The sequence below is a fragment of the Anser anser genome (assembly GCF_964211835.1).
Source record: "Anser anser genome assembly, chromosome: 5".
NCBI classification, from domain to species: domain Eukaryota; kingdom Metazoa; phylum Chordata; class Aves; order Anseriformes; family Anatidae; genus Anser; species Anser anser.
Genome location: NC_139725.1, coordinates 22,569,215 through 22,593,553, shown reverse-complemented (window position 1 = coordinate 22,593,553; position 24,339 = coordinate 22,569,215). Strand labels below are relative to the sequence as shown.

Here is a 24,339-nt window from a genome sequence, read left to right as displayed (position 1 = left end):
GAATCTGTTTAAATCCCTTGGGTGAAATTAACTTTGCAGTGCGTGGGCATAACTGCCTCAATGTCAGTTGCAGGCCCTGATACCTAAGCCTGGCAGGAAGAAGACGCACAAAGAGAAATTCTAATGAAAGAAATAGGGGAAATAGCATGAGTGACAAGGACTCTCCTCAAACATACCAAGCCAATGCTGGATGAGATCATGTGGTTTGGTATCAAGGAAATGAGCAAAAAGTAAATTAGCAAAAAAGTAAAAAAGTTTCTTTAACTTGTATGAGGAGCAGAGCAACGACCAAGGAAAGAACTCACATTGGTAATTGTTTCTAATTGTTTCTTTTCTTTTTTTTTTTTTTTTTACAGCTTGCCTGTTGTCATCACCCCACAGGGGAGTGATAGAGTCTGAGAATGACACGAGGGCAGCTGTAGCTTGAAATGTTTACTTATGCCTAAAGAACAGGTTATCAATTTGCATAAAAAAATAGATATTGTGTTTTTCATTTTGTTGAACTATTGAAAAATCCAATATGGAATTTTGGAAGAATACAGAGATTGTCTGTGGTTTCCATAAAGACTCATGTCTGGCAGTAAGATCTTTGTTAATTTTTGGTTGCATTTTCCTGGACTCATATTTTAGCACTGTTGGTGAACTGTAATGGATGATGTCACACAAACAAGGTACACCGTTACTTTAAAGTGTTAAAACTTAAATAGAAAGCCAAAAGCAATTATGGTATTTTGGAGATGCTTCTTTATTTCAGAGCAAATTTAATCTTTCTCATGGCCATTTCTTCATTTCATATTCAAGACAACCTACTGCCATATTAGCTCCTGTACTATTGCCAAAGCGGTGCTAAAAGAAAAGAAATTAATAAAGATATTGAAAACCGTTCTTTCTTAGGTGGCCGTTTGGAAAACTCTTTCAGCTTACTTTTCTAGAAATCAATTTTATTTTGTGCTCGATCAGAGTTTTCAGAAGAAAAAAAAAATGTGAGGACTGTTGCAGTTGGTGTTAGAGCTATTCTCAGAACCAAAGAGTATACTATGGATTTTTTGCCTTTTTTTTTTTTTCCTTAGTATAGACTTTATAGGGATGGATAGGTAAACTGTATGCCTACCAGTGATCCTGCATTGATGATTTCATTTCTGCGATATGCATAGTATTTTGCGTTTTAACACTGCCTCTGACCACTCAAGGTAGGAAAAATAATTATGCATATTTCTTGCAAGGAAAAAGGTAACATGGTTTCCCAGGGCAGTGAAGAAAAGGCCCGTGAGGTAGATCTTTAATATAGTTTAAAAATTAAGTGACTCATTGGTTTTCAGTATTCTTTTGCATTTTGGTTTGGCACTAGGGTGAATTACTGGGAAACAATTTGACCTCTTCAAGTATGTGTGCTAGCTATGCAAAATATGCTCAAATGGTTACAGCAAAAATGAAAGGCTGAATGAGAATCACTTAAAGGATAGCAAAAATTGTATTTTTATCACTGTAATTTTTCTCTGGCTGCTGAGCACTGGAAGAAGCCTCTGGAAATGGTGGCCTTTAGCAAAATGCCTGATTAGTGCTTTTAATAATACAAGCCGAAAATAATATTAAATGAGTGATGAAAATTCTGCGCAGTGTGAAAGGGAGGCGGTGTATATTGTAATAACATTTTAACCTGATGTAAGATCCCCTGATCCGTTACATATTACAACAGATACCAACAAAGGACACCACACTGTATTTTACCTTTGAGAACTAATGGCCTGAAACTGCCGACGTCTGAATTATTTCAATACTACCACCTAGATGAATAAGGATGATTCATGGAATCGTTGAGAACAAATTGCATCAAACCCATCACATTTCCTTTTACAACATGGTTATGAGCCTTGTAGACGGGAGAGAAGCAGTTGCTGCTGCTCATCTTAAAGCTTTAAACAAAACTCCTGTGATGTAAGGAACAGAAATGTGGTTTTGGTGAAAGCTGTAGGATAGGTGTATGCTGGTTGGAAGACCAAAACCCTAAGGAGAACAATTAGCAGTGCTTCTGAATTAATATTACTAAGACAAGTAAGTGGTACTGGTCCTGGCTGAACGTCTGTTTGTTCTTTTAACTAATGACGCAAATGCTTAGCTGGAACATAGTTATTGTATTTGATGATGACGGAAACCATGGAGGGACCAAGATCTTGGCCAGCCACTTTGGAGATGAAGATCGGACTTGGAAAAACTACTGACAAACTGAAGAAACGCCGTTAAGTGTAAAAAGGAAAAACAAATCAAATCCCCCCAAGCCCTGCGAGGCGGGCCGCAGCAGCCCGCCGGGGCACCCCGGCTCGGCCCAGCCAGGCCGAGGCGATGTTCCCTTCCGTGCCGTTTGTAACCACGGCGGGCTGGCAGCGGGGACCAGCCGGGACCCCCTGAGGGGTCTCCTCCCTTCCCGGGAGGGCCATGAGCAGGCCTCGGGGGGGAGGCGGCCATGCCGGGCCGTGCCGGCCGCTGGGGGCGGGCCGAGGCGCGGCGCGACGGCGCCATCTCAGCGCGCCCGGCGGGGAGGCGGCAGCAGCCCCATGGCCGCCGCCTGGTGCCGGGTGCTGCGCGCTGCCCGCGTCCCCTGCCGCGGGGCTCGCGCCGCTTCGTCCTCCGGCTCCGCGGTGAGTGAAGCGGGAGCTCCCCGCCCAGCGGCTCAGCTTGGGGAGCGGCCCCGCCCGCCTCCGGGGCTCGGGGCTGGGGGCGCCCCGCCGCGCTGCCCGGCACGCCGAGGGGAGCGGAGCTGGGTGAGACCCGCCGGGCGCTGCTGCGGAGCCCCGGCCGGCGCAAGCTGGGGGCTGCCGCGGCGTGTGGGGGCTCCCGGAGCGAGGGGGGAATAGGGGGCGGTGCCCCTAAATCGGAGCGCCGGGCAGCAAGAGGGGTGGTGCGGAGCCGCCGGCACAGCCCCAGCTGCGGGAAGCGGCGGGTGCTGGCGGGCTCCTGTGCTGCCGGCAGCTCGCCTTCTGCGCTGCCAGCTCCGCTCGCTGTGCCCGCGGTGCTGCCAGGTGAAAGGCCGCTGGGTCCCGGCACGGCGGCTCTCGTTTTCGTGACCCGGTGAGGAAAACGCAGGTGGGCTCTGGCCGCCGGGTGTGCTGCTCGTGGTGGAGTAACAGCTCGTCCAAGCAGGTGTGTGGGGCGCGGTTTTGGCTGCAGGGATATTCAGGGAAAGGCTGATTGCCCTGAGGACCTCGAAAATCAAATAATCTGAAGCTGGTTTTCAAAACCTGAACAGGGTTTTAGTTTAGTTTACTGCAAGCCCTGATTTTTTTTTTCTTTTTAAGGTTTAAGTTCAATCACATTTAACAGTTTATAAACAAAATGCCCTCTGGGGTCATTTTTAAATAGGCCAGGAACTTTCAAGCCAGCCTGGCTGTGAACCAGGCTCCTTTAGGGAGAGTCTGTGCGCAAAAAGTGTTTTTTGCGCCAGTAATGAAATTATCTGGGAGCACAGGTTGGTTCATGCTTGCTAACTTTCTCTGCAAAAACTGCAGGTTTGGTACCACAACTGCAGCACTTCGGTGCATATGTGTGTCCTTGTTTTCTTTTTTATTAGTCCTCAAGCTCCAGGGATGAGGTGCTACAAGACAAACGTGCCCGGATCCTGTCACGAGGGCTGCCAAAACAAAAGCCCATAGAAGGAGTTAAGCAGGTGCTGGTTGTGGCTTCTGGCAAAGGGGGAGTTGGGAAATCAACAGCAGCAGGTAAGGTTTTTCTTCTTTTTGTGCAGTCTGTGGTGTTTTTATTGTTTTGTAATAGATGTATAAATATTTATATGCTAATATGTTTTTTGAATTGCATTCAGCTGGCAGCAATAAAACCTGACAGATTACAAAGTTTTATTTCAAGACCTCAAAGAAATGTGCTTTGATACTCTCCCTCTTCTCCCCTACCCCCACCTGGTATTATGCAAGTAACATTTAAGCTTTTTGTTGCAAAAAGCATAGTTTGTTTTTCTTTTTTTTCCCAACTTTTTTACTTGTGTGCTGTATAACACTTGGCAAGAAGTATTTGGGCAGTTGTGTAATCTTCTAATTAAGTCCCACTAACAGCCCTCAACCTCTGTGAAGCCTCATTGCAGCCACTGAAAATCCATACGGGTACAGAGGCCTTCAATTTAGGAAGCGTTTGCACCAAGTAGGTGCCAATTGAGCAGGCAGCATTGAAATAACATACTTGTAACAGTGCAGTGCTGTCCTGGGACAGCCTGCTTTTTTGAGATAAGAGTAAGCTGAGGTGGAGGGGGTTACACGCTGGTGTAGTGGTACTGTTCTTCCTTCACTAGCAGGTTAGGTGTATCTGCACAGTGCTGCACTGTGTTGCCATAGACGTTCGGGGATACCAATATGCTAGTATTTAGAAGGTTTCAACATCAGATCACTGTCTAATCTTCTCAACTACATATAAAGACCTTTCATAACGAAAGGTGAAACAGTAGTGATAAACCATGCAAAGTGATAAGAGCCTGTTTTGTCACCTTGAACGCCTGACTTTTCTCATCCGTGCTCTTAGGCTTTGAATTCAAGTTTTTCTAACTGTAGGTTCCTAAGTCATAGAACAAGATGGTACATGGGTTACTAGTACTGTATATACTTGCCTGAAATACAACAAAGATGACACTGAAGGTAAACATAAAAGATCTCTAAAGTTCTATAAACTTGTTTAAAAACAAATTTACTCAGATTGGGAAAGGAGAGTCATCCTTTAGTTGCGTGTTGTCTACTTGCACAGTCTTCTGTTCATCTCCATTTGGTGTGAATAACACACTGATGTAATTTTTAATTTCTCATTTTGTAGTTTGTATTTCAGCCCTGCTTGAATAGGGCTGGCTGGCTAATAAATTCTAGAACGTACAAACACGTTACCCATAGTAAAAGCAACTGTACTTAAGGGAAATAAAAGTATTGAATGCATTTTTTCCTATACATAGGACACACGTATATAATATCCTATACCTAGGATACATGTGTCTGTATGCATATAATGTATACATTCCTGTATGAAGACATTCAAAACAGTTGACGCTTCTGTTACTTAATGATGTAAGGTTGATGGTTATAATTTGTTGGTGGGTAGTTTCAGGTTAATGAAAATACTGAATAGCTATTCATATATCAACAGATTGACAAACTGAACATAATCTGAACAATACTTTATCCCCCTCACTTCTACAAACAAATGTGCTGATTTAAGTTCCACTAACTGGTTTCTGTATGTAGTTTGTACCTACGTTTATAATCTGTATTTAATTTGTACGTAAGGTACAACACATATTAAGAACCTTTAAAGAGCTGGGAGTTCTTACCCATTTGTTTAAAAATGAAGTAGGATTCAACAGACGTTAAATAAGAGAGCTGAAATGTAAATGATTATTCAAACGTTAGTGTATGGAACAACCTATTGTTAATTAATGCATTTATTTATAGTACTGAGAAGAAAGAGGAATCTAGACTCGTCTGTATTAAAATAAGAAAACGTTTAATGGTTCAGATGAGCAATTGAAGATCAAGTAACATGTATGGAAAAAAGGAATAGAAGCTTGTGGGGAACGCGCTTGGTGACAAGTCCGCTGACGCAGTTTGAGAGCAAGAGTTGAAAAAGGAAGGAGGGTGGTAATTAGAGGTGGTATATGCCTCTGAACTCCTAAAGCACCACATAAAGTATCGTCAGTCTTATCTGCATTCCTCTGAAACACTGTCAAGGCTGTTCATGTTCCTTTCCCCCAGTGGGCTTGTATTTCAGTTGTTCCAGATCTCCCTGTCAAGATGAGCGGATGTGTACGAGGGTCAAGTTTGTCAGGGCCATTCTTCAACCGATCGTTGTGTTTCTGTTGAGTAATTCTTTTTGCCTGTCACATATAGCTTTTATATTACATTCTTTGTTGCTTCTTGCGCTTTTGAAATGAATGGAGTCTCTGACTAAAAGAATACATTTTTTAATAGGAAAAAGTGTTTTTCAGTCTGTGTTTAGATGCTTTTGGTAATCTTTGTCTAGTAAGAGGTTTTTTGTTTGATTCGTGTCTCTTTCCTCTATTTATACTTCCTGTAAGTTCCCCTCTTTTACCAGTGTTCTGCTAGATTTCCTCAATCCAGCTGAAGCTTCCAATTTCTTTTTCCTCTTCTTTTCTGCCCCTTCTTTTTGCATTACTCTAAGTTGAGAGCATTGTAGAAAATTCATCTTGGCATGGGAAGAGTTCAAAGTGTGAGCTTGAAAGAATAGAAGCTTCTTATTTACACTGAAACTCATGTTTTCAACTGTGGAGGGGGGGGGAAATAATGGGTGGAATAAATAATAATAAAAATATATGATAAAAAACGTGGAAAATTAATTTTTACAGTTTTTATTTCTTTGAACAGCAGGATTAACAACTACTGATACTTTATTTTGAACTTGGAGACATTTCTAGCAAAGGCTAATGGGATGAGTTTTTTCAATATTGTTCAGGAGAACTGATGAAGCCAACACATGGCTAAATGTGTCCTAGTAATTTCTTTTTTCCTCTTGCATGTTTTTATTCTGCAGGCAGGATATACTGTTGTTGAAACTCACCCTTTCAGGGTAGAGGTCAAAATCCCCATCTGTTTATCTGAGCAATGTGGACACAAATCTGGGCTTTCACAAGGGAGTTGATAATATTTGTTCTCTCTTGCAGGACCAACATCATGTTTTCTGGTAGTGGACCTTCGTTACAAGTTAAGATGTTCTGGTGACTAGGGAGACCTAAGTATTTCGAAGTTAACTTTCAGAAAGAGTTCATCTCAGTTATCTGTTATTGATGATGTATCTTAACTGTGCCACAAATGCAGATGCTCTCAGATGGCTCTGTATGTCTGATCTTCAGCCAAGCACTTTTATTGGTGGTATTAGCTCAATATTCAGTGAATTCAACTGTGTTATTCCTATGGCCAGTTGGGGTTTGGAAGTTAAGAAGTCCAAACTAATAAACCATCCTAGACTTGCACTGACATCAAGAAGGCTAACTCAGAATCTCCTTATGTGTCTTGATACTTGTTGGCTTGTTTAGGATGGGCAGAGACTGTTTGCATTGTGCTATGAAGTTTTGGGGTGGTGGGAGGAAGTACTGGACTTCTTGAATGTATATGCTCTACTGTCTTGCAGTCCTGATTACATTGGGACTTAATTGTGGGGGCCCATGTGAATGTTTAGGGTTGGGTTAGGGTCTTATGCTGCATCTCTAAACCCTCTTGGAACTGATGGTAATACAAAGACAACCAAATGCAATAATCAGCTGGGATTCAAAAGAGTAGGTTGTGTCCAGCCAGATATCCATCTAATAAACTCAGACTTTCCCACTATATTATTTTCACTGTCTTCCTTCTTTTCCTGTAGTAGTCAAATATCCTTTATTGAAGAAGCGTTGTGGATCATACTTTATTTTTTGCACATGGTAGTTGTATGGGAAGAAGGTAGACATATAAAGCTGTCCTGGTTTTGGCTGAGATAATTTTTTTTCATACCGGCTGGTATGGTGCCGTGTTGTGGATTTAGGAGAAAAATAATTCTGATGATACATGATGGTTTAGTTGTTGCAGAGCAGTGCTCACACACAGCCAAGGACTTGCCAGCCTCTCACCGGTACCGCCCTGCCAGTGCGGAGGCTGGGGGTGCACCAGGAGCCGGGAGGGGACAGAGCCAGCACGGCTGACCCAGGCTGGCCGCAGGGATGTCACATACCTTATGGCCTCGTGATGAGCAATAAAACTGGGGGAGTTGACTGGGGGGACTGCAGCTTCTTGGGGTCTGGCTAGACATCATTTGGCAGGTGGTGAGCAACTGCACTGTGCATCGCTTCTTTTGCTTATATATTTTTATTATTACTATTATTTATTTTCCCTTCCTATTTTGTCCTATTAAACAGTCTTTATCTCATCCCAGGAGTTTTACCTTTTTCCCCTGTTTCTGTCCCCCATTCCCCTCAGTTTGTGTCTGTGTAGTGCTTAGCTGCCTGCTGGTTAAACAACAACAAAAGCCATAGACATATAAAGACAGAATGTGGAGTAACTTGCTTCTTCCTTTGTGCCTCTTCAAACATGAGTTGCAGTTCAGTTATTTATTTAATCGTTAGTTTGCGTGTTTGTCGTCTTAGCTGTGATTTGTAGATCAGTCTCCAAGTTTCAGAAGATTAATTCTCTCTGCTTGGTTCAGGGGATGGTTAATCAAGCATCTACTTAAATAGCAAACTGAAGAATAAAATCCATATTGCTTTATCAGTTTAGGAGTAAACAGAGCATGTGTGTGCCTTACGGAGAGCTGTATAATCTTCCTTGTTAACCTCCTCACTATTTTTGCTTAAAGGAATTCACCGCTTTCCATACTACATTCTTTAAGCTTGGAATGTCTCGGCAGTTTTTTCTCAGTACCCTCATACTCTTCCAGTAGAAGAGGCTGGCTGCAGCTTATCTTTCTTAAAATGCTCTGTCCTCTGAGATACAGCAACGTGTAAAGAAGGCAAAAAATTTTACCTGAGAGAATTTTTCTTAAACGTGTTACTGTTTGGAGTAATAATGCATACTATTTGGTTATACTGAAGTTTCTAGGAGATCTTCCAAGGTAGTTGAAGCTGGTGAACCGTTAAAAGGTGCTATTTCTTCCATGTGCTTTCTAGTTACAGGAGTTAAGTATTGATAGAAATGCTTTGAACAGAGCTGTAAACAAGCTGTTGGATTTGTTAATTGCTTCATCCTGTTACTGTTTCTTTAGTTGCTACAGGTGCTTTCAGGGTTGATGAGACTTTATTTTCTGACATACAAATAGAGCAAAAAGCATACATTGCACCTTTTTCGAGAAAATTTCCATGTTAATATATCATGAGAAATTGAAAAAAGGGTATATGAGCATATTTCTGGTCACAGTAGTTTAATAGTTTAGGTCAATGCTTATCTAATCTGTATTTAAAAAAAAAAGTTAACTAGAGACCATGGTGAGGTTAGCTATGGTAGAATCATTTTATTTTTATGGTATTGTGTAGTTTCCAAGAGTCAACAATGATTTTTCGTAATGCTATCCTTTGGCAAAATGCTTAGATTATAATGTAATCTCAGTGTCCTGTAGAGACTTAAGAGTTTGTAGGTTTTTGCAGGTTCGTGTGAGGTTGCTAGCAAGCATGGATTGAAATGTGAGTGTTGCTGCCACTTAAACTAGTAATACTGCAGAGGTGCAAGAAGCTAAAAATCAAGATGATGAATGTGATTATTATTAAGCACATGTGATTTATCTTTGTTTTCTTTTGTTAGTAACCATAACATTCTCAATATTTAGAAAGTAAATTCTCTTGCACTTAATCTTTTTTCTTTTTTTTTTCTTGCAGTAAATATAGCCCTTGCCCTAGCAGCAAATGATTCGGTAGGTGAACATCTAATTATCTGCCTTAATGTTAAACAAATGTGTAAGTCATAAATAAAATGGTTACTGCTGGGGGCAGTCACATACATTAAATCCAAGTATTTATTCTGGCAGTTAATTTCTTTATTTGTTTTTATGGACTTCTGAGTTTATGTAAACTTGTTTATATTGTATCAGCATGATGAACGACTCAGCTCTCATCCTTCTTTGGGTTGGGTTTGGCTGTGCACTTTCCACTGTGTCTCTCTGATTTCAACTGCAATTCTGCAAGGATGCGTAGACGTACTAGAGGGTGTTTGTGCAGGTTGGAGATGCATAATAAATAATTGAATTTTATCACTTCAGAGCACTGACTTGGAAAAAATATGAGTAACTGTTGGGTGGTATCCAAAGCATTATTTGTAGCTGTGCAGATTTACTTTTCCAGGAGAAATTAATGTATAAAAATATATTTCGAGGGCTAAGGGGGGGAAGGAGCTGTATATCTTCCCTGAAGATTGGAAATCCATGTTTTCTGTAACAAAATATCATTGCTCAGTTTGGTATTGCAGAACTCAAAATGTTTATCTTCAGTCTAATTAACAGTGGGACCTATTTAATTTTAAGAAAACAAGGGGTCTTCATTACATTCACCTGGTGCTTCCATTGTGTACATTGCCATATAAGTAAATTTAGAAGCAAGTTTTTTCTTGATTTCCTATGGAAGAGTGTATAAAACAAGTTTAGTACTCATAACTGAGTCTCCAAATAGCTAGTAAATACAAAATAAAAGTGTAGCCTTTAGAAGAGTATTCCACAAAGGTTTTCAGTGAAGCTTTTAATGTATGATGAAAGTTCAGATTTATTGATAATCTTATGCAAGGGCCAAGGAAGGTAAGTGAGGAAACATCTCATTCAGATGAGGTATTACTATCTAGGAATACATAATAAGCATGGCTTTGGAATCCTGTCACGGTCAACTTTAATAGGGAGTTATTTGGTTGAATTCTCAAATGACACTTGGAAAGTACTTCATAGTTGATGTTGTGTAACATAGAAAACATTTACAAGGTGGTATAAAACAAGGTATTCTCAAGTACTTTGACCTGGTAAATATAGCATCCTTTTCTTCTTGTGTTGTAAAAGATGAGTAAAATAAAACAGGTAGGAGTGAAGTTTGCATGCATTCTGCACGCTTCTTGTAGGAATTCGTAAAAGGTTTTTAAAAAATTTCCATAAAATCAATCATACTTGATAAGAAGTGTTAAAGCTGTTATATGAAATGTGTGCTGTTTGTAATGGCAACTGATCCTGATATTTCACAGTTTTTAATTCTGTGTTTTAAATAGGCTGCTGGAGTAATTTGATTTTGGAGAAAAATCTGTCATCTTGAAAAGCAAAACTGCTTGAATGGTTCCTTCTAATTAACTTCAAAGCATGGCATTTGCTGTAATACTTTTCCAAAATAAATGTGATCCTGCGAGCAGTTCTGTGCTGTGGCATGGTCACTGAGTAGCTCCATGGAAACCACGTCAACTAATTGCACATAACTGTTGGTACCGGCTAAAATACCTGTAAAGCATGTAAATAAGAGACCATAACCAAATAATTGAAGAGGTGGTTACTGGAGTTATTTGGCAAATCAGGGACTGAGAAATAATTATAAATGAAATTGAGCCAAGAAAATTAAGTAAATACAAAAAGCACTAGTCACTTCTGATGTTAAGATTGTGTGGTGGTGTGAAATTGGAGGCCAGAGTCTGGTGGATGTTAATCAGTGAAAAGCAGATGAAAGTGCTGTGACTTGCATGAACTGATGGCCACAATCTAACAAGGTGCTGCTCTTCGTTTGTTCTTCATTGATGTAGTTATGAGATGCAAAACATGAAAGTAAGTTGAAGTGAAGAAACTCAGTTCTTGTTTGTTTGTTCATGCATGGATATCTTTTTTTATATAAAATAATGGCGTACACATGTTTGTGTTCAACCTTTGGGCTTGAATTTGCTGGTGTTTTCATTTGTGTGCTCCCATTGATTTCAATTCAGTAGTTTTGTAAGTTAAACTTGTGAAATGAGTATCTTTGGGACCTTGATCCAGACTGGGATTGTTCATTGCTCTCAGCTGTAGGGATCCCAGCAATGTTCAGTTTTGTTATAGTGAAATAAGTAAGGAGGTTGTTTTCCAGAGTTCACTGGTGCCTCCTGCTGAAGTTTATAGTGAATTTCTTTGACCTCAGATATGCAGCAGTGGCCTCTTCATTTTACTGTTAATAACTAATGATTGTGCATTGCCTTCCTGTGGTTTTCTTTCCCTTTATTACTGTCCTAAGTTCACCTGTTTCTTAGGAGATGGTAATGAGCGTGGTAGTAGATCAGGGCTTCAGCAGCAGCCTCCTGCAACTTCATTACAGTGCTTATGTCTCTTATAAGCAAAATACAGATTTATAGAAACTGATGCTTGAGCGTGATGTATCGTTTAAAGCAAAAAAGAAAGGACTTGAGCAGGAAGGTCACTATGACAATAAAGGCTTGTGCTTTGATTCCTTCATTAAATACAGTCTTTTTCTGTTACAAATTCAATGTTTATAACTAGATTTTCAAAGGAAATAGTATATTGGACCTAAATGACTTTAAAAAATATGTTGTCTTCTGATCTTTCAAGTGTCATTCTTCTAAGATTATACAGGTCGCAGACTACTGAGAACAACTGTTTCTGGGGAGGGAGATCTGTGGAAGATGCTTTCAGAGGAGATTGGATTAGAGTAGATTCTTGCTGCTTTTAGTAACAGCTTTGACACCGTATTGTTGTTTGATAGTGTCATAAGATGGAAACAGATTAACAATCAAAGCATGAAGGAATTTCTTGTCTTGTTGATGAAAGAAAGCATCCTTCCATCGTCTCTTGAAAGTCTGCTTTATACAGTCTTAAAAAAAAAAAAAGGGAACCACTGTTTCTATAAATAAGTAGCTGATTTTTTTTTAACATGGAAGCTTTTTCAGCCATTACAATGGCAGTCAAAAGTATTAAGGAGTCGACGGAGCCTTGGATGTTGTCATTGGCCCAGTGTTTGTTGGCAGAGCCAGGATTGGAATTCAGGAGTTGGAGTCCTGCATGCTGGTGCTCAGGCTGCTTGGCACATTTTTACCCTTACGGTTTCAGAGTAAATAACTCTGAGACAGGATTTCATTTAGATACCTAGATACCGTGTCCAAGTCAAAGTAGTATGTGTTGGGGATGTTTTTTTTTCCTCTTTGATGCAAGGCCAGGAAGATGAACAGGGCAGCCTCTCATCCCTTTCTGGTTTGTTAGACTTCGGTGCCCTGGGTTACCTGTTGTGGATGGATTGGTTAAGATTTGTGTAAACTCTTGTGCCCGTACCAAGATCTATAAATCGTAGTTTTCTTTTTATGTTAAGAAATAACTTAGGTTTTGCTCTTGTGTCCTATTTTTAATTGCTTGCTTAGTTTGGTGGCAGATTTTTTTCATTCTTTTGATGTACCAGCAGTCATTTGTGATCCCGTAGGAGCACTTGAGAAGAGTTTTCGGGTTTTGTGCCAGGAGAAATCATATTCAGACTAGAATGACTATTTATGAAGGCTGCCTGGCCAGAGACGATTTATTATAGTAGAAACAAGTTGAATTAATAGATGCCAGCAATAATAGGATAGAGATTGCTTGTTTATGAACAGAGTATTTTAGTGAGCAAACACCAGCTGTGCGTGGCTAAGGATGGCACAAATCCAGTTGGGAGGCTGCATGCTTGTGCTGTCACTGCGAGGCAAGCTCCCTTGTCAGATTTCTTCTGACTCTCTTTTTCTTTCCAAGATGATGTATGTTTTTCACTATAGGGGGAAATGATTTTTATGTTGTGAAGGACAGAGCAGCAAGCAGTAAAACCACACGGAACAGATCAGGAGGTAAACATAAGCAAATGGCTTCTGCCCGGATCAGTTAGGGCAGGTGATGAGCGGCAAGCATCACTTGTATGCCTCGTAGCCCAGCCCTGGGTTATGGGTTACAGGACAGGGTTAGGACCAAAATGCGGAATGCCCCCAGGCCTCTTCCACATGTGGCCATTAGGCCATTACGTGTGGCCCTGAGGGAGAGGCCTGCGATGGCCCGGGATCCCCCTGGCTGCTGAGCAACATGGTGGGGTGGCAGCGGGAGAGCGGGGCAGGGTGACGGCCTGGGCCGATGGCAGTGGGGCAAGGGGCTCCAAACTAACGTGTAGCTGTGAGGAGGGTCTTTGTGGGAATTGCTACCGGGATAATAAAATGATGTCAAAACATTAATCAAACAATGCACATTGATTTCGAAATGGCTCAAAAGCGGGGAGGGGGGAGCAAGTCTAGGATTTAGAGAATAATTGGCTCCATCACTGAATAATTGCAGCTGAAAAGAAAACTTTCGACCTGTTTTGTCTTCCTTCTATGCACCCTTCCTAATTGTTAGGGTTTGATTTCTAGGCATCTTCTAAGGCAGCCTTTGGTGCTTAGTGAATCAGAAGGCTTTAATTGCTACAGATAGGTGTTCAGGCTAATTTCTTAATGCTGAAAAGTGCCGATAAAGGTGGAGATGCCAGTGAGAATTGATTGGGGTTAACTGGTAATGACAGCTCAGCTTCTGGATCAGCTGAGAAAATGAGAGAATAAAACTTGAGAAATCTGACTGTTTTCAAATTAAAAAATGAGTAGAAGTTGTCTTAGACACGCACTTCTTAAAATGTTTCATTTCAATCAAATTACTGTGCTTAATTTGAGGGGCAAAAAAAGTCTTTTGAAGTATTACGTAGAGTTAATTACCTTCATCCTGCGCCTTCAGTCACTGGAAGTCTAACAAAGTAGTTGGAGAGGCTGATGTGCGAGGTGGAGTGTGTTTACCATAACCACCTGGCATGCTGTGAGTGCAGTGAGGTACCTCGTCAGGGATGTGGTAGTGTTTGGGACACTGATGTGCATTTTTATCCATAATTTTAAAAATGGTGCTTTATGAAGTTTTTTTCCCCCCCCAGATCAGATATATGATGTGTAAGGCCAAACAAAATTGAATTACTGGTACCTGATGATTGAGAAATCCAACTAGGAGCTACTGCAAGCTGTTGTAGGAAAAAATGCCAGAGAAGTTCTGTAGCTGACAGGAAGTTAGAAGATCTTCATATGAAGGAAAAAGGGCTTTTAAACCAGCAGAAGAATGGGTATTTAAAGCAAGTTTGCATTTCTGGGACAGATAGTGACAAAATTGTAGTTGGGCTTTATTGGCTTTAATCCAATTTACAGCTAGGCACATAAGTAGTGTTCAGCTGAAAGAGCTGGAGAATTAGGGATTAAAAGATGGCTATTCAATGTGTCAGTATGTCAAATGGTGAATCCAGGGCCTATCCTGGTTTTAAGTTCCCTTTTGTCCTATATGCTGCTGCTTGCAGTTTGGGATTAGCTTTAATTCTATAACCACATTAGAAGGGTAAATTGAGAGTCACTGGTTGAGGATTAGGAACACCAGCTTTAAAAATAGCTGGCACCATCGCTTAGCAAAGCTGGCGTTGTTTGAAATGGGCTGTAGCTGCTGAATGTTGGGACTGCTGCGGGTGCACAGAATCGTTCCCACGCAGTACAACGGCAGCTCATTAACCTGTGTCTCCATCCCTTCCAGGCTGAACACCAGGGAGTTCTGGTGGTCTGCAGGGTTTACTTCAAAGTAAAGTATCATCCACTCAAATCCAGTGGGGATGCATGTGCTTTACCAAGTATGGAAAAGAAATCTCAGAACAGATGAGCAAAAGTGAAATGAACGCTGTTTAAGAGTCTCTGGATGTTTAGCAGTAATGTAGGCTATGTTGATTAACAGCTATTTATAGCAGATCTTTGCAAGCTGATATTCTTTTTCCCCTTCATTGGCATGAAGTCTTTTATCAGGCTTGTTCCTCAATAAAGCAGTTGGTGACTTTGAAGAAATCAATGCATATCACTAGATTCTCCTCTGAACACAGAATTAGGTGTGGAGGGCTCATCTGTGATGCATGAATGGAACTGGTTGCATTTGGTTAAAAAGATAATCTGTTACTGGAAGATGTAATTGATTTCATAGTTCATATTACCTGAAAGATTCAAAAAACAGACTAAAACCCATACATAAATGAAGAATATGAGAGTAAGCGACTCTTCAGTGTAAGCTAAAATAGTTTATAGGAGGAGGGATACAAAGCGGTTTATCATCAATATGTACCTATATCTATACAAGGACCATGTATAGTAAGTCACCTGCCTACGAGAAGAAACATAACAGCAGTTGAGTAATTTTGTATCTGTGTACAGAAAAGCAAAGGAGGCAAAATTTACTTCTTAAAGACCTTGTGCCATTATACAGAGGGACTATGTTCTAATATGGCCCTCAGCAACTGCTTTTTTTCTGGCCCTAAAGGATTTAACCCAACAACATCCAGAACTTTAAACCAGGTTATTTAGGATACAGTAGTACTGCAAATCTCTATCACTCGCAGTGTCCAAGTGCAAAGGCTAAATTGAATTTTAATTATGTTGGCAGTCTTACTGGGGACAAGAAGCAAAAGGAAAGGCTCTTTTTAATAAAGGTAAAATATGCCTGTAAATTGTGCGCTGCACATTATGAAGCTGTAAGACTTTAATTTCTCAGTGATATATGCAAGTATATCTTTATCTATTGATGGAGCAGTTAGTTTTCTTACAAATACAGAATCTGTTCCTGATGACTGAAAACCTTGTTTTCATTTCTTAGTGTAGATAAAACAAGTTTCTAAATTAGAACAAAAACTTCAGAAAATTTGAACTGGGGTAAGAAATGCAGTGATTGTATAGATCTTGTGCTGAATATTTGTCGGAAATCTTCAGGGAGGTCCAATTGGGCAAATGAGCTGGGAAGATGTGAAGTAAATATGGTGACATAGTCAATGATGTAAAAGCAGATGATGAAAGTGAGTTGTAGTTCTTTACCATAGTCTTTTACTCTTTCTTTTTTTGCTGTCTTGAGCTGACCCATGATCTGATGAGACCTGAAATATTGGTGCCAGCTTTCATGAAAGAACAAATCCTAGCAGTAGTTAGCCTATGCTAGAGATCATTGAACTAGAAAGGGAAAAAACCTTAGAAGTACTGATAACAAGCTGTATGTGAACATCTGTCAGTGTTTAAATATACTTTTTGCTGAATATAGCAGGAGATTAGTTCCGTGTTTGCATGTGGCAAGAAAATATATATATTTTTTAAATGTTGTGTTCTCACTGGCTGATGTAATATTTGTAAGTATGTTACTCAGTATGAAGAGTTTCTATAATTCTGCATGTGTTAGTTCAGTATATTTTTTTTCTAAGTAGCTTGCCATATGTCAGAGACTTAAAGTGCATGATTAAAACATATGGGAATGGTTACGCTGTCAGTTTTATCTTCAGAGCTTAAACTGTTTTAAGTGTGCAGGTAGGTAACAAAAAATACAGGTCTCTAGGAGGTATTTTCTGAAGTGTGGTAAACTTAAAGATTGAGTCAGCCTTTCTCCGCAGCTGGGCAGGTGGGAGGGAATGGGCAGTGGTGAACCGGAGAACAGCAGTTCTCAACTGGTTATGGCTATGCCAGCTGGAGAGAGGGAATGTTATTTGTTAATGGAGCAGGACAGAAATACTTCTATAAGCAGAAAATAGAGCTGTAAGAAGAAAATGGTGAAGATGTACTACCTGCCTCCTTTCCCTGCAGAATGCTTTAAGTCATGCGTTTAGATTTAACTTCAGTCAGCATGAGAAGTAGCTTGTATCGGTAGTTAAACTGACAGTTTCATGTGGTAGCATCCAGCTGTGTACCGAAGTTCCTTGAGGAATTTAAAGCGTTGTGTAAATGCTGAAAGAGATGATCTGGACCTGTCTTAGAAGGTAGATGCCCTAATGCTTTTCCGAGATAATTAAACGTTGAAAATAGGGGTGGTAGTGGTATTCCAGGGATACTTATGTGCTGCAGATGAAGTGATGTTTGAGGGAAACAAAACTCAAAACCTTAGCTTATTAGGCCAGTGCTTTCTTCTAAGAGCTGCTGCTTTTAGATGATGTGAACTTTTTCTTATGTAACATGTGGGATTGCTCAGTGAAGAAAAACCTACCATAGGCTATCTTTAGTGATGATCTGCAAGTGATTTAACAAGAGTTTCTGGAAAACTTTCTTCTGTCAGCCTGTGGAAAGCACCCTGCTTGCAGGAACGCTCATGCCTGCATTAACATGAGCTGTAGAAACCGGAGAATCCGTGAATTCCTCTTCTTTGAAGACGACAGTTTTGTTGAACTATATCCAAGAACAAAAGTAGTGCATCTCGGAGACAGGCGTCTCGCCTGCTTTTGAGGAAGCGTTTAGACTTTTTTTTTTTGAGAACTGTCAGGTTTGCTTTGTTAGGTTGAAACAAGGTCAGCTTTGTAATTTGGCATAGTAGCTGTATTTGCAAAGTTCTCCTAGGTAATTGAGGGATTTTTTTTTCCAGTGTGCGTATATTTATTTTTAATTTCAGGAAATTTGATACATTAATAGACAGACGTGCTGTCTGTCTTGCAGACTCCCAGGAATAAATAGCTGGTGGTGGTGAAGGTCTGCCTATGCACAGGAGGTCACAAAGTCAATCTAATTAATGTAGTTTTTCCTAAATCTTAATTCCCTTCAGGCTGAAGGCAGAATTGTAGTGAGGAGTAAGGCTGTTGCAGGTAGTCAGTGGGTATTGATGATCCTTGTTAGGGTTGGAGGGGAACCCTCAAAAAGTTGAAGGAAAGAATGTCAGTCAGGTTTAAAACATTATGTAGATTTTTCTGCAAATATTTACTTTAATTTGAGATGTAATTAGGTGGCACAGCCATTAGATGATGTTTTGATGAGTTCGATTAGCTGCTGACAAAGATAAAGGGACTGAGTCATGAATCTTTCTAATCTTTTAAAATATGCGTTTTGTACAAGAACAAAGAAGCCCTAATATTCTTTTTGATGTCTTTGAAATCTAACCTAAAATGGGTCTTTTCAATCTTTCTAAAATTGCAGCTTTCATACAGTAGGCAAGAGGTAGAATAATTTGTCAAAGTAATTCCTGCACTTTGTTGTAATACTTTATAACATTCTGTGAAAGCTAAGAAGCATTAAAAATCTAAATGAAATAATCCATTTAATTATGTATGCTTTGCTGTTTAATAAAAAAAGTATATTGAATAACTAAACCCGAATTAAATTGTTGTTTTTTGTGGTGAAATCTTTTTTTTTTAAAAAATGCATATAAATCATATACAGTAAAGTATTTTTTACTTCTCAGCTGTAAAACTGAAGATACATTTGACTTATATTAGGTAAATCTGACACGTTAAATTGATCAGCTGTTAAGGGCGTTTTAAGGGTTCACTATCAACTGTTTAAATAAAAGATAAGTAGAAAACACCTGCTAAATCACATTATTTCTTTTGTAGTAAGTAGGGTCAGATTTGCTTCTCAAGTGTCTGCTTGTATGAGATAGTTAATTGAAATTTAGATCTATTTAGTAGTAGGGGCCTGAACTAGTTTTTTAATCCAGGTGTATTTTTGCTTTAAAAAACAACCTGAACAAACTGATGCAGAGGAATATACTTGTTTAGACATCCTCTTCAAGGGTAAGGATGCTGTGGACCTGCATTAAAAGCCTCTTAAAGCTCCTCTTCTTCTAACCACAAGCTTAGTAGTTACTACCGAGCCTTTATCTTTCTCTCCATCTTTCCCATCAAAGTCACGATAACAAAATGGCTTAATGTGATACTGAATTATGAAATCTTTATTCAAAAAATGGAGCACGCACTTTGAAACATTAATAGTGAAAGCGTGACTCAGCATTGTTGGAAAAGCTCCCATTGCCTTATTAACCTTTCAAATGAGCCCTTAGACATACTTGCTTGCAATTATGCAAAATGTTGAATACAGTTAACTTTTTATATTTGAGAAGCTTGACGTTCAGTTCTTAAGAGCTTGTTCTTTATTACTTAGTTTACAGAACTTGGTAATTGGTAGCTTGTCTTGCCATCTGTAGGAAATATATTTTAATTTTCACCAAATATGTGTGCATGTACTTTTTTAAAAAAACATTGATAAGAATCTTGAAAGTCTAGACTGCATAGCTGAAATAACTTTTATTTGAAGTTTATTGCATAGTGTACCATATGTAGTTAAATAAACTCATATTTTTAGCATTCCTTCGTGTAAATGCATTTGATTCAAGTGTTATACCTGCTTAATTGCCTTCATAGACTTGCATTTTGATATTTTGATGCCTGCCAAAGTTTACTATGGCTTCTTAAAGATAAACACATTTTACTGTTTTCACATTCCTTATACAGTCACTAACAGTATTCCAATCTCAATATATATTTGTGAACATTGATAGTTTTTTTTTTTTACAATGAGTTTTGATACCCTTAAAAACCTTCTATTTCTCTGTAAAGGTACATTGAATAGAGAGAATGTTGCTTATAGCGTTCCTTAATATATGGTCTGTGGTCTTCATGATAAGTCAGAAAATGTGTGCAAGTGAGGATTTGAGAATCTAGATTTTTTGACTTCTGGTAAAACATGTAGAGACGTTATCTTTCATGCATCAATTGCAAATTAGACAGAAAGGAAATGGTGGTAACTTATGTCTGAAGTCAAGATCGTGTTTTTATTTCTGTGGGCAGTTTTAAGGTTTTGTTTATAAAGGAAGACAGACATTTTGACAAATACTTTGTCTTTGGTCCTTATACAGACAAAAGAAGTTGGTTTGCTTGATGCAGATATATACGGGCCTTCAATTCCAAAGATGATGAACCTTAAAGGAAACCCAGAATTAACACCAAGTAAGTGTTTTTTCTTGTTGCTTTCTTGTTCAGGAATGAGCATAGATGTGCTTCCTTGGCATGGCACAGAAGGGGTGCAAACAAAAGATGAAAATGTACTGTATTCATTTTTTTTAAATTTTTGTTAGTGAGATTGCTTTCAAATGTATTGTATTTCATTGTATTTGAAATATATTTCAAATGTGTTTAGTTTGTACAGCTAAGAGCATTCTTGTGATCTTTGTTCATGTTGGTCCACAGGCTTTGAGATTTTCGTGGATTATTACTGAAAAGACTGGAAAAGGTAACCAGGGAAGAAAGGATGTTGTCAGTAGGTTTAGACTTGCAGACAGTGGGATTTTGATCCCATTGTAGAACATATTTGGTTTTGTTATGTTGGAACAGTTGGGGGGGGGGGGAGAGACTAGGAAACAAGAGAGAGACCATTACAGTAGTTTGTACCGTAATGACTTTTCAAAATGTCATTGAAATGGTTGCCTTTGGTCTCTCTCTGTCCAGTCAAATACTCCGGGACACTTCATTCTTTTTTTTATCTGAAGTTGTGAGTTTAGAAAAATACTCATGGTGACTACCAGAAAGTCAGGACAGTAGACAGAACTACTGATTTTCCTTCTGTTCCTTCCCTTCTGTTGGGAAGGATTCTGGTCTGAGGAAAAGCCAATTCAGGCAGGAGAGTCTAGGGTGAATAAGGAAGATGTAAAGTAGAAAGGCTGCATCAAGTCTGTTCACCTTTCAGAAACGTAACTTTGACTTTGGCCAAATGGGAGTGGAATTGAAGAACAGCTTTACCCTACGAACCTCTGAGATGATGGGATTTTAGTGCTTTGTTTTGCTCTTCTGAAAAATTTAGATGCAGTAAATTTAAGATTACTGTCTGTCTCCTTATGTTTCTGCCCTTTAGTCTGGAGAAAGAAGTAGTAATATATTTCTGTATACAGATACACTGCAGGTGGACAAGAAGATGTGTTCTTGTACAAGTGACTGTCCATTTGAGGACTTTTAAGTACCTGGCTTACAAATATAGAAATCATTTAGATACTTTCACAGAGGGGAAGAGATTACTTGGTTCTATTTGGTGGGCTTCTGATTTAGTTTTTGAAGGTAAAGGCTAACTCCATTGTGTGATAAATAACTGAACCCTTTCATGTATCATCAGTACAGTTTGACTTCCTGATACAAATTGAAATATTCTTGCATTCTCCTGTAATTCAAGACCTGCTGAGAGTGTGTCATATAGGCTCTGTTCCCCTGTGAAATATATATATATATATGTATTTGCCATGAATTCTGCATTTGAAATGTATTATGTGATATGAGCACAAGGGACTATGCTGCAATGTCCTCCGTATCTCTTGTTTTCCTTTTTATATGATGTAGATTATATATTAACAGATGTTACTGACTTTTTCCTTTCCAAAGATGATCATGTAAAAGGTTGCTTCTCCATCTTTTTTCCTCACTGCTAGAAAATGGTCAGATGGGTTTGAAATTCTTACAAATCTTGCCATGTATTTTTATTAACTCATACCCAATTTAAATCTATATCATGAGCCCCAAATAAAGAGGAAGTTGCCTACTCTATTTCATGGGGTCATAACATTAAATTTGCTCAGAATGTAAGGACTTAAAGTATATTCATTTAGGTATTAGGACGGATCAATGTTGTGATATATAAACTTTGGTGTCTGCAGATACTTCGAGGATACAGTTGAAACTTAACTGTAAGCTTTTGTCTTGGCATGTTTTGTGGGCTCTGAAAAACACAGCATTCAGTGTAACAGAAATTGGAGAATTTCCCTGAATTGAAATTGCTTCTGTTGGCCTGTAAACACATTTTGATTGCAAACATACATTCTTTCTGCCTCTATATGGAATGTACGAGGAAATAATACCAGGATTTACGAACATGCCTCATTTTTAAGCGACAGAAAATGGATTAGCGTATTTCAAAAGCGTGACATATAACACAAGTCTACTGAGAAAATGATGTAACAATTCAGTATGAATGGTAAAGGGGTAGAATTTCTATTTCAGGAATTCTGTTTACTTTTCAGTGCAGTTTAACTCTGGAGTTGATGAAGCTGTGGAGTAGCAACAATGACAGTGCTGACATTAAGATGATTTGGTTGTGAAAATAGGATACTGGAAGGCATAGGAAACTTTAATTGTAAACTTCAAGGATTTCTTTATTCTAGTGAGTAGCAATGATAAGATATGCTTGCAAAAAAAGGATCAGTTGTATGGGTGTGTGTGCACGTACATACTTTTCTATCTACATCTATGTATATATTATATGACTTTTGATGAAACTTGGCTTTATTTTCCAATTTCTTATTAGATAATTATCTTTATTTTCAAGAATAAAACTCTGAACAATTCTTGTTTTGTAGACTATGAGGGAAAACAGTTCTACACATTAAAGATTTGTATTAACAATGTTAACGTTATCAGTAAGTTGATTAAAAACATTTTAGTAGCATGGCAGTCAACAATTGTGTTTAAAGACTATTTCTGTCCACAACACGAGGTCTAGATGTGAAAACGATGAGTAGCAGTGTTCTTTGTTACTGAATCTCTGCAGTAATTCTAGGAGGTTCTGATCACTCTTGCACTCAGATTTCTATTTATTTTTCCCCTCACATGTAGCAGTCCAAAAGGGATTAGGGATGCTTGTCACCATACAGAATAAATCTGTAGCAATTATTGCATTTGAATAAAGAATATTATAGTCGCACTGTAATTTAAATCTGGAGTTTATCCAAGTTCATCCAGTTCCAACACCCCTGCCCTGGGCAGGGACACCACCCCCAGACCATGTTGCTCAAAGCCCCATCCAGCCTGGCCTTGAACACTTCCAGGGATGGGGCATCCGCAGCTTCTTTGGGCAACCTGTTCCAGTGCCTCACCACCCTAAAGAATTTCTTCCTATATATAATCTAAATTTACCGTCTTCTAGTTTAAAGCCATTACCCCTTGTTCTACCATTATACTCCCTAACAAGAAGTCCCTCCCCAGCTTTCCTGCAGGCCCCCTTTAGGCACTGGAAGGCTGCTGTAAGGTCTCCCTGGAGCCTTCTCCAGGCTGAACAACCCCAACTCCCTCTGCCAGTCTTCACTAGAGAGGTGCTCCAGCCCCTTGATCTTCTTCGTGGCCCTCCTCTGGGTTCATTACAACAGGTCCATGTCCTTGTTATGTGGTGGGTCCCAGAGCTGAACTCAGTACTCCAGGTGGGGCCTCACAAGAGCAGAGGGGGAGAATCCCTTCCCTTACCCTGCTGGCCATGTGTCTTTTGATGCAGCCCAGGATACGGTTGGCTTTCTGGTCTGCAAGCACACGTTGCCAGCTCACGTTGAGCTTCTCATCCAGCAACATGCCCAGGTCCTTCTCCTCAGGGCTGCTCTCAATCCATGCTCTGCTCAGCCTGTACTTGTGCTTGGGATTATCCTGGCCCAGATGCAGGACCATGAACTTGGCCTTGTTGAACCTCATGAGGTTCGCACAGGCCCACCTCTCAAGCCTGACCACGTCCCTTTGGACGGCATCCCTTCCCTCCAGCGTGTTGACTGCACTACACATCTTGGTGTCATTGGCAAACTTGCTGAGGGTGCACTCGATCCTGCTGTCCGTGTCACTGACCAAGATGTTAGGAGTGCATTCCAGGAACCTCCTGGCTTGCCTATGCCTTGTTGCACCATCCCTTCAGTAGATATCGGGGTGGTTGAAATCCCCCATGAGGAACAGGGCTTGTTAACATGAGGCTCTCCTGTCTGCCTATGGAGGGCCTCATCCACTTGGGCTTCCTGGTCAAGTGTCATGTAGCAGGCTCCTCCTGTCATGTCCCTGCCCTCTATTTCTTCCTGACCCATAAGCTCTCAGTTGGCTCCTCATCCATCCCCAGGCAGAGCTCTGTGTGCTCCAGGTGATCATTGACAGAGAGGGTGATGAATTCAGTTCAAAATGAGTTAGGAGTTCCCAGTGAGGAGAGAGTCTGTATAAATGGAAGGTACTCCATTACCTTAATCTTGCAGACTTGAGTACACTGGAGAAAGTCTGCTAGCACTTAATAGGATATCATTCAAATTACTTTTACTAAATGGTCAGGGAAATCCTGGTTAATAAGGTGATGACTGAATTTAATTAGCCAATGG

At 39.7% G+C, this 24,339-nt stretch overlaps 1 protein-coding gene across 6 annotated transcripts in view; it reads left to right on the top strand.

Annotated features, from left to right (window-relative positions):
- The first annotated feature begins 2,223 nt into the window (after positions 1-2,223).
- The window catches only part of NUBPL (NUBP iron-sulfur cluster assembly factor, mitochondrial), an 89,957-nt gene continuing 67,841 nt past the window's right edge, over positions 2,224-24,339 (top strand). Inside the window, exons 1-4 of one of the 6 annotated variants that reach the window (XM_083837146.1) lie at positions 2,224-2,636; positions 3,566-3,713; positions 9,338-9,372; positions 20,101-20,191. In XM_083837146.1, the coding sequence (XP_083693272.1) occupies positions 2,553-2,636; positions 3,566-3,713; positions 9,338-9,372; positions 20,101-20,191 (358 nt within the window). In that variant the 5' untranslated portion in view covers positions 2,224-2,552. Of the gene's footprint in view, positions 2,637-2,692; positions 3,139-3,565; positions 3,714-9,331; positions 9,373-20,100; positions 20,192-20,431; positions 20,475-24,339 lie in introns of those variants that run through there. The other 5 variants (XM_083837145.1, XM_083837147.1, XM_083837149.1 and 2 more) reach the window with 5 other exon arrangements.